This window comes from Molossus molossus, unplaced genomic scaffold, assembly GCF_014108415.1.
Source record: "Molossus molossus isolate mMolMol1 unplaced genomic scaffold, mMolMol1.p scaffold_m16_p_18, whole genome shotgun sequence".
In the NCBI taxonomy this organism is placed as follows: domain Eukaryota; kingdom Metazoa; phylum Chordata; class Mammalia; order Chiroptera; family Molossidae; genus Molossus; species Molossus molossus.
In genome coordinates, this window is record NW_023425353.1 from 36,229,201 (window position 1) to 36,238,282 (window position 9,082).

At 44.8% G+C, this 9,082-nt stretch overlaps 1 protein-coding gene across 1 annotated transcript in view; it reads right to left on the reverse strand.

Annotated features, from left to right (window-relative positions):
- Window positions 1–6,854, reverse strand: part of TF (transferrin) — a 30,461-nt gene extending 23,607 nt beyond the window's left edge. Inside the window, exons 1-2 of the mRNA XM_036267202.1 lie at window positions 6,763–6,854; window positions 4,593–4,765 (exon numbers count right to left, since the gene is read on the reverse strand). Coding sequence (XP_036123095.1) covers window positions 4,593–4,765; window positions 6,763–6,805 — 216 coding nt within the window. The 5' untranslated portion in view covers window positions 6,806–6,854. The remainder of the gene's footprint in view (window positions 1–4,592; window positions 4,766–6,762) is intronic.
- Between the last annotated feature and the right edge of the window lie 2,228 nt (window positions 6,855–9,082).

A 9,082-nucleotide genomic window follows, 5' to 3' on the forward strand; every position in this document is an offset into this window, starting at 1 on the left:
AAACTAGAATTGTACATTCAGCAAAATTACCATTCAAGAATGTATAGAGAACTACTAAAACTCAACAACGGGGAAAAAATAACTCAAAAATGGGCAAACGACTTCAATAAAATGTTCTTCAAAGAAATCAAATGAATGACTAATAAGCACATGAAAATATGCTCAAGATCACTAATCATGCCCCGGCCAGTTTGGCTTAGCGGTTAGAGTGTTGACCCGCAGACTATAGGGTCTTGGGTTCAATTTCTGGTCAAGAGCATGTACCTGAGTTACAGGGGTTTTTTTTGTTTTGTTTTGTTTTGTTTTTTACATAGAGTAGGAGGGGGAGAGAGGAAGAGAGAGAGATAGAGAGAAACATAGACTTGAAAGGGACACATCAAGTGGCTGCCTCCTGCAGGGCCCCGACCCAACCAGGGCCAGGGACAAACTGCAACCGAGGTATGCATGCCCTTCATGGGAACTGAACCCGGGTCTCTCTGGACCGCAGGTTGACGCTCTAACTGCTGAGCTAAATCGGCCAGGGCTCTGAGTTACAGGTTTGATCCCCGGCCCCAGTCTGGGTCGTGCAGAAGGCAACAAATCGATGTGTCTCTCTTCCTCCCTCCATTGCACTCTGTCTAAAAAAAAATCAATGGAAAAATATCCTTGGGTGATGATTAACAACAACAAAAAAAGATAATTCATCATTAGGAAAATGCAAATCAGATCTATAATACAAAGAAAGCAAATAAGCAAGCAATTGAGAGAGTTTAACACCAACAGATTCACTCTAAAGGCCAAAAGGGCATATTTCAAGAAGAAAACATATTCAGAAGGATGATCTGAATTATAAGAAATAATGGCGAACAGATTAAATGGCAAAAATGTAGGTAAATACAAATGTTTTCTGTCTCTCTCCCTCTTTCTAAGTGCTTTTGGGTGTGTGTATACACACCTATACATAGATGCATACACAGACACACATAAATATATTTATATATAGCATCTACTAATACATGAAGTATCTACATTGTGGGGTTAATAAAGATAGACATAAAACATTAGATAGTAATATCTAAACAGAGAAGATGGAAGTCTGAGCTAATAATATTCCAGAGTTCTTTTATTGTTTGGCAAGGGGTGGGGGTGTTGTTATTGTTTTACTGTGAAATGCTTTGGTAAACTAAAAGTATATAGTATAAATTTAGGGGAAATAATTTAAGAATACAAAGTATTGCCCTGGCCAGTTTGGCTCAGCAGTTAGAGTGTCAGCCTGCAGAACAAAGAGTCTCGGGTTCAATTCCAGTCAAGGGCAAGTATCTCAGTATGGTTCAATCTCCAGCCCTAGTCAGGGTGGTGCTGGAGGCAACCAATTGATGTGTCTCTCTTACATCAATGTTTCTCTCCCTCTCCCCCCACTTTCCTCCCTCCTGCCCACTCTATCTGAAAATCAATGGAAAAATATCCTTAGGTGAGGATTTAAAAAAAAAGAATATAAAATATTTAAATTCACCACTAATAGGAAGGAAAAGTGAAATAAAACGAAAACAATGCAAATGAACATACATGTCACATGTACAATTCAAGTTTTAAAAACCGTAAAAGGAAAAATTAGGAAGGAGAGGGAAAGCAGGTCTAAGAGAAATTTAAAAGTAATATGTCAACCCTGGCCGGGTAGCTCAGTTGGTTGTAGTGTTGTCCCATACACCAAAAGGTTGTGGTTTTGATTCCTGGTCAGCGCATGTACAGGTTTGATCCCCAGCCCCAGTCTGGGTCGTGCAGAAGGCAACTAATCAATGTGTCTTCGATGTGGTGGGTTTTGATCCCCATTTGGGGCACAAACAGGAGGCAACTGATTGGTGTTCCTCACATTGATGTTTCTCTCTCTTTCTCTTTCCCTTCCTCTCTAAAATCAATAAAAACATATCCTTGGGTGAAGTTTTTAAAAAAAGTAATATGTCATAAAATAAGTCCAAATTTATCAACAATAACAATAATTATTAATGGTCTAATTTACCTTATAAAACAAAGAGATTGTCAGATTACGTTAACAAAATCCAGCAATAGACAGTTTTCAAAAGACACACCTGAAGCATAAGCACACAGAGTTGAAAATAAAGGAATGGGAAAAAGGTACAGGAGAATACTAACCAATCAGAAATGAAAGAGAAGTAACAACTGACACCACAGAAATACAAAAGATCACTAACAACTACTATGAACAATTATATGGCAACAAATTTGACAATCTAAGCTAAATGGACAAATTTCTAGAAACACATAGTCTCCCAAAACTGGACCGGGAAGAGATAGAAAACTTGAACAGACCGATAACAACTAAGGAAATTGAAGAGGTAATCAAGATTCTCCCAGCAAACGAAAGCCCAGGCCCGGATGGCTTCACGGGGGAGTTTTACCAAACATTCAAGGAAGAACTAATACCCATTCTCCTCAAACTATTTCAAAAAATTCAAGAAGAAGGAAGACTTCCAAACTCGTTTTATGAGGCCAGCATAATTCTAATCCCAAAACCAGAAAAAGACACTACAAAGAAAGAATACTAACCAAAAGAAAGTTGATGTGGTATTTAGTATCAAAATTTAGTCAAAAAGCACTGCCAGAGATAGAGATTATTTTATAATGGTAAAATATCAAATTCACCAAGAATGTACGGCTTATTCTCCAACTGCTGGTGGAAGTAGAAATTGAAATAACCATATTGTATTTGCTTAGAAGTCACATACATTCAGCATTGTTTTAAAAGTCTAATGCATATCCCATGGGTCAGCAACTTCGCCCCTACATATATATTCAAGAGAAATTTTTAATCCTGGGTCCCAGGAGATTTGTATAAGAATATTTCTTAAGCTCCGATTAGAATAACAAAAACTGAAAACAGTCCAAATGGCTAATGACCAGAAAAGAACAAATAAATTGTGGTATACTAACATAATGGACCATTGTAAAGTTCTGAATATGAATGGACAATAGCTATATTCAACAACACGGCTGAGTCTTAGCATAATACCGAGGAGAAAAAAGCAAGTATCAGAAGACAACACAGTAACATTATGTTTATAATTTTTTAAGAAGCAAAACTATCAATCACACATACCTAGATAAGTCTTAAAACTAAAATAAACCCTGGCTCATTTGGCTTAGCGGTTAGAGTGTTGGCCCATGGACCAAAGAGTCACAGGTTCGATTCCGGCCAAGGCCATGTACCTCAGTTGCAGTTCAATCCCCGGTCCTGGTCAGGGTCATGCAGGAAGCAACCAATCGATATGTCTCTCTTACAACGGTGTTTCTCTCTCTCTCTCTCTTCCTCCCTCCCTCTCTCACACTCTATCTGAAGATAAATGGAAAAATATTCTCAGGTGAGGATTGAAAAATAAATAAATAAATAAAATAAAAGGCAAAAAATTCTTGGATTCTATTTGCTCAGGATGGGGAAACACATAGGTCATTGTAAGTAGGGCCAGTGGGTTCCACCACCCCAAGTGGCACCATTCCCATAGAATCCAGTGCTGCTGCAAAGTAGCCCTAGAAGTAAGCTGTTGGCAATAATGAAGTTCTGAGAACTTGTGGTGGGGTCGTCAATAGTATTATTTTATATTATTAACATATTTAAAAATAAAGAGGGGCATACATAGACCAAAGCTGAACACATGTCATAATTCAAGGGTTGTAATTAAGCCATGATAGTAACTGGGGTCCAATTTAAAAACAAAAACAAAACAAACAGAACACACCAGTTGTTTGTACCAAATCACTGATTCCCTGAGTTAATCAAGCTCCATCTGCTAAGTCTACCTCTCTCACCTCATCACTCCTTCCAATACCCTTCTTGCTCTGCTCTGTCACCCACCCTTCAGTAATTCAAATGAGCCCAGCTCTACCCTGCCTCAGGCCCTTTGCACACGCTGTTGTTCACTGCCTAGAGTATTATACCTTGGCTCTTGGCTTACCCATGCTCATCCCTGGGGTCTCAGCTTCATTGTTTCCTCTCAGGGAGATTGTTTCTGACACCCAGTGCTCTGCCAGAGCATTCTACTTTCCCCTTCATTGTACATCACACAATTGAAATCACATCTACTTGATTGTATGTTTTCCTTCTCTCCTGACTAGAGTGTAAACTCCTCAAGTGCAAGGACCATGTGTGTTTAAATGCACCACTGCAGCCCCATTGCCCAGCCCAGGGTCTAACACAGGTAAATGAGCAGGAACAATGTTGAAAGAGTGAAGAGGATTTTGGAAAACCTGGAAAACAAAGCTATCATCTGCAATCCTGACACCGTGTGTATTCCTTTTCCCTGAGAGCATCATTCATCTACTTCCCACGGTGTTTCCAGAACTTCCAGACAGTGTTACGTGATCATTTCGATAGCAAACGTTCTTGTTTTTTCCCTGAGTTCAGAGAACTTAGTGCCTCAAAATAGTCCCCTTTCAGAGCACGTTGGATTTTGCTTTAAGACTTGTTCAAGATGGTCACTCCTGTTTCCATTTCAAAGTACATCAGGCTCCTATGTGCGAGTACAGAGTTGGTCCAGAACACCAGGAGCAAGAGAAAGTATGGATTGTCTTCCACTCTCCTTTAGGCAGCAGTGACTTACCGCGATGGCCTTGATGCACTCAAGGTAGGAGGTTCTCTTCACACATTCAACAAGAGGGCCAGCCGCGGAAAGGACTTTTCTCATACTGTCGCGGAACGTAGTGCACTTAGTGAACTCAGGAGTTGAGGTGGTGCACCATCGCACAGTGTTCTCAGGGACAGCCAGACACAGCCCTAGGGGAGAAAGGCCAGAGGAACTGTGCCAGTGGGAGAGACAGCAGCACCTCTGAAGGGATTTGAAGGCTACATCCCCTGTGTGCTGTCCTCCTCCCACTCCTGTCCGTGAACAAAGAAGGGTATAGGTGCCACTGCATTCGGAGGCTGGGGACAAGAGAAGCAAACCCTAATGACTTTCCAGTTTCCCATTTGCCACCCATTGCTGGCCAGAGAGATGGTGGCTTGACCTTCAGTTCTCAGTAGGAGACCTCCATCTGCTTCTCTGTGCCTCCTTCCCTCATCATCATGGGACTACAATGGGACATAAGCCTCATCAGTGTGACAGGGTATTTTCAACCACTCCAAGGCATTGGCTCAATACCACACAACTCAGGAAGCCAACAAGGGAGGAATTACCATTTTTAAAAGAGGAGGAAACTGCTTGGAGAGTGATGTTTTACTCAGCCTATTATTAGTGGCTGAGACTGGCCTAGAAACCAGTTCTCTAGACTCTGGTCTTTGCCCAGGGAACTAAAGAAGATAACATTCTGAGTTATTTACATCTGGTTGGCCAGTAAATAGAGGTAAATGATTGATGAGATAATGAATTTGCCTGTTACACTCATCTGTCATCCTCTGTCCTAGGAGTAACTAGAAACTCCACATAGTCAGTGGTTCTCTGTTTCCAATGACCCTTAATTTTCACCAGTTTTCTTGGCTGCAATTAGGAGGAAGGCATCAGTTGAACATGGGCATGCCCACTCTGCAGAGTCCTCTCCCAGCCAGCTCTGCCCCTGACTTTCCCCTCCATCTTCATCTCTGTACCTCAAGGTCCCCACATGAAGCCAGACCCTCTCCCCTCAATGCTTTTCAATCATGAAAGGAATAGAAATTTATAAAAGGAAAAGTTAGTTTAGGGGGAGCTAAACTCAGCCATGTCTGTAGCTACTAAAAGCCATGTGTTATCTCCATCATGTGATCTTGGCACTGTGCCCAAACCCTCTGTCATCTCCACTCTCCATGGATTAACTAACTCAAGGAAGCTGATGAGTATCCACAAAGCATAGGGGGAGGGTACCAGTTCTTGGAACTACAGGGAACTTACTGCGTCAACCACCCTTTATCCCAGCTCTGCCCTGGGAATTCATAGGAGGAATCAGTGGCAGACCCTCCCCAAACTGCCCTTCCTGGGGTTCCCATGGGCAGTAATTTGTCTTCAGTCATGTATTTATCTTGCACAGCCCTATGAGGTCCTTGGGGTGAGGGGTGGGAAAAGGGTGAGGCAAAGGCAAATAATGTGGGACCAACTCTCAAGGGTAAACTTTTTCAAGAGAGACAAATGACTTAACATGGGAGTCTCCAAAGGTGTGACAAATGTACTATAAGTAGTAGGCAAAAGTTAGAGAATAAAGGGGCTCAATAATTTCAGGAAGACTGGGAGAGGCCATCCAGTGACAGCCCCCATTGTAGGGATGTGTGCAGCAAACTCCACTGGTGCATGGACCCATGGCCTTAATTATCCTCACCTACCCTCCCAAGCTGGGTTCTACTACCCTTCTCACTGGTGAGGACCCAAGAAATCTGTCTTTAAATCCCATGCTTCAACCCCCGGGCAGCCATACATCATTAGCAGACTGCCAAAGAGGAGAGGGTCAGATCTGGGGGGAGGCCTTGAATGCCATGCTGAACCTTTTGGACTTGACTGAGGAGGACCCAGGGAAGGGATTCGATAAACTGTGATGGGAGTGCTCTAATTTATTGTATTACTCTATTACAAGATTTACTGGACAAGGAGGAGGACGAGGAGAAAAAGGCAAGAAGAGCATGAAAAAGTGACAGAGGCACAAGCAGGATCAGCAGGTGCAGGCGCAGAGCTGTTCCTGAGACAGTGCTAAAGCAGGTGTAGAGGGGCAACCGGAAGAGCTAAAGAAAGGCCTCCAGTCAGATCACAGAGCCCAGGGGGTAGTATGGCGGGGTCCAGGGTATAAGGGGCCTTCCCCCACGCCTACACTCACCCAGGATGGTGCAGGCCAGCAGGGCAGGGGCGGTGAACCTCATCCTCTGGGTCTGCGGTCTGCAGGTGTTGCAGCAGGCACAGACTGACCGTCTTCTGCACTGCCTCTCAGTGCTCTGCTACCCTTTATCCCTAGTGGGGTGGACCGAGGACAACCTTTGACCTCCTGTGTTTGCATAGCTGCTTGCCCAATCGCCCTTCATTCCTCACCCCCTTCCGCTCTCCTCATTTCCTGAACTCTGGGTCAGACCCCTGGATGGAATCCAGCACAAAAATGCTGATTGGAAGGAAAACTAAAGAAAAACCAATTCTTTGTTAACGTGCGCTGGCTCTGTGCCAGGAGCGGAACTGCCACTGGCAGGGGCTGGGGAAAGAGGGGGGTGGGGGTAAGGGCAGGGACTGGCTCTGTTCCTGAATCCCTAGATGGTAGAGCTGGTCCTGCACCAGTCCCGTGTGCTCATGCCACAGACGGAAGAAGGAAGGGAACTGCCCGGATCCAGACTAGAACCCCAGAGAGTGACAGGCAAGGACCTTCCTGGGAGAAGGTGTCTCCGAAAAATAAAGCTGGCCTCAAGTCAAAGACAACAGACTCAGCACCCTTCACTGGTTCCCAGGCTTTTGTCCCCTGCTCCTGGGCTCCTAAGGGCCTGCCCCCACTGAGGTGCTGCTCCATCCCCATTGCCCTGCTGAGCTAAGACTCCTGGACTGGAAATCTTCCCTCCCTTCATGTAGCCTGCTGGACATCTTGGCCTAGGGACAGAGTCACAGGATAGATGAATTCTCTCCCACAAGAAGCTGCCCAGATGTGATCAAGACTCTGAGACTCAGAACAAAGTGACACATGAGCACAAAGAAAGAGGCCCAGGGGAGGATATAGTCTGATCTCAATGCCCTGGCTCATCCCTGGCTCTCTCCTGCTAAGTGGTCTCCAAATGGGTTTGATTCCACAGAAGAAAATAGTGAGGTTGTATATTCTATATATGACTTTTTAAACTAATATATTTAAACTTTTAAACAAATATAAACTAACTTTTCCTTTTATGATTGAAAAGCATTGAGGGGAGAGAGTCTGGCTTCATGTGGGGACCTTGAGGTACAGAGATGAAGATGGAGGGAAAGTCAGGGGCAGAGCTGGCTGGGAGAGGACTCTGCAGAGTGGGCATGCCCATGTTCAACTGATGCCCTCCTCAGGCCCCAAGGTTAGCTTGCAGAGTCTGTCCAGAAGTGAAGAAGAGTTGCTAAATGTTGAGCCAATCCACAAACGGGAAAGCTTGGTGGAGGCCATGGAAGGTCAATGGACCATGATCCTTTCCTGAGGCAGCTCCTCAAGGGACAGGCTAGCCTAAGCCCTTCAAAGAGAGCACCATCTGGCCAGACTGAACCCTCTCCAGACAAGCCAGCCCCATGCCCTGCCTCAGCAGAGCCCTCTGAGTCCAAGCCCACACAGGTGCAGGGGAGGAAGTGCAGAGCCCATGGGATCTTGAGGTAGGTCAGATGGGACATGGACAGCAGGAGTCCCACACCATCTACTCACATAGGCAGGGACCCAGGGCCCTAGTTTTTACTCAGGAGGACAGGAATAGACCCCTATGTCGGCCATTCCTTGGAGGAAGGGGTGAGGCTGTGGGGTATACATGTATATAGGACCCTGGTTGTATGGCTGCCCCCATTTGTAATGAGTATGGGGGTGTGTGGAGGTAAAGGTTAGCATGACGTGTTTTATGCCTTGGGTGGCCCGTGACACATATGCCTGTACTCTCCCTTATAGTGCTTAATTCTACACCACAGACACTCTGGAGTCAGGAAATTCATTGTCCCTCTTTTGCCACTTAATGATGGCTAACACTCACTGAAAGCGTTACTGGATGCTAACCCTCTGTGATTGGTGCATTAGAATCCCCATCTCACAGATGAAGTTAGGGAACTGAAGCCCTGAGAAGTGAATAACTTATCCAAAGTCAGCTGGTGAATCAGATGCAAAATTAGGCAGTCTGGTTCCATTCACCAGGGACACACAGAGGCCCTGGACTCATATGAGAGGGATAAACAGGGCACTCCCAACCCTGTTGTTTTTCCACAGAGATGCAGCCCCTGGGTTCAATCTGCAGAGGTGCTGGTCCATCAAGTACTCCAGCTGCAGAACTTCAAGTATGCACTGGCTTATGCCCAGAAGGTATGCACTGATTTATGCAGCCTTTCCATGTGCCAAGCACTGTTCCTAACTCTAACCTTAGGAGATAGGATCAGTACTCCCCCCCCCCCCCCATTGTTTAAATGGGGACACTACAGTAAAATGACAGGTCCTCATTCACAGAGCTTTG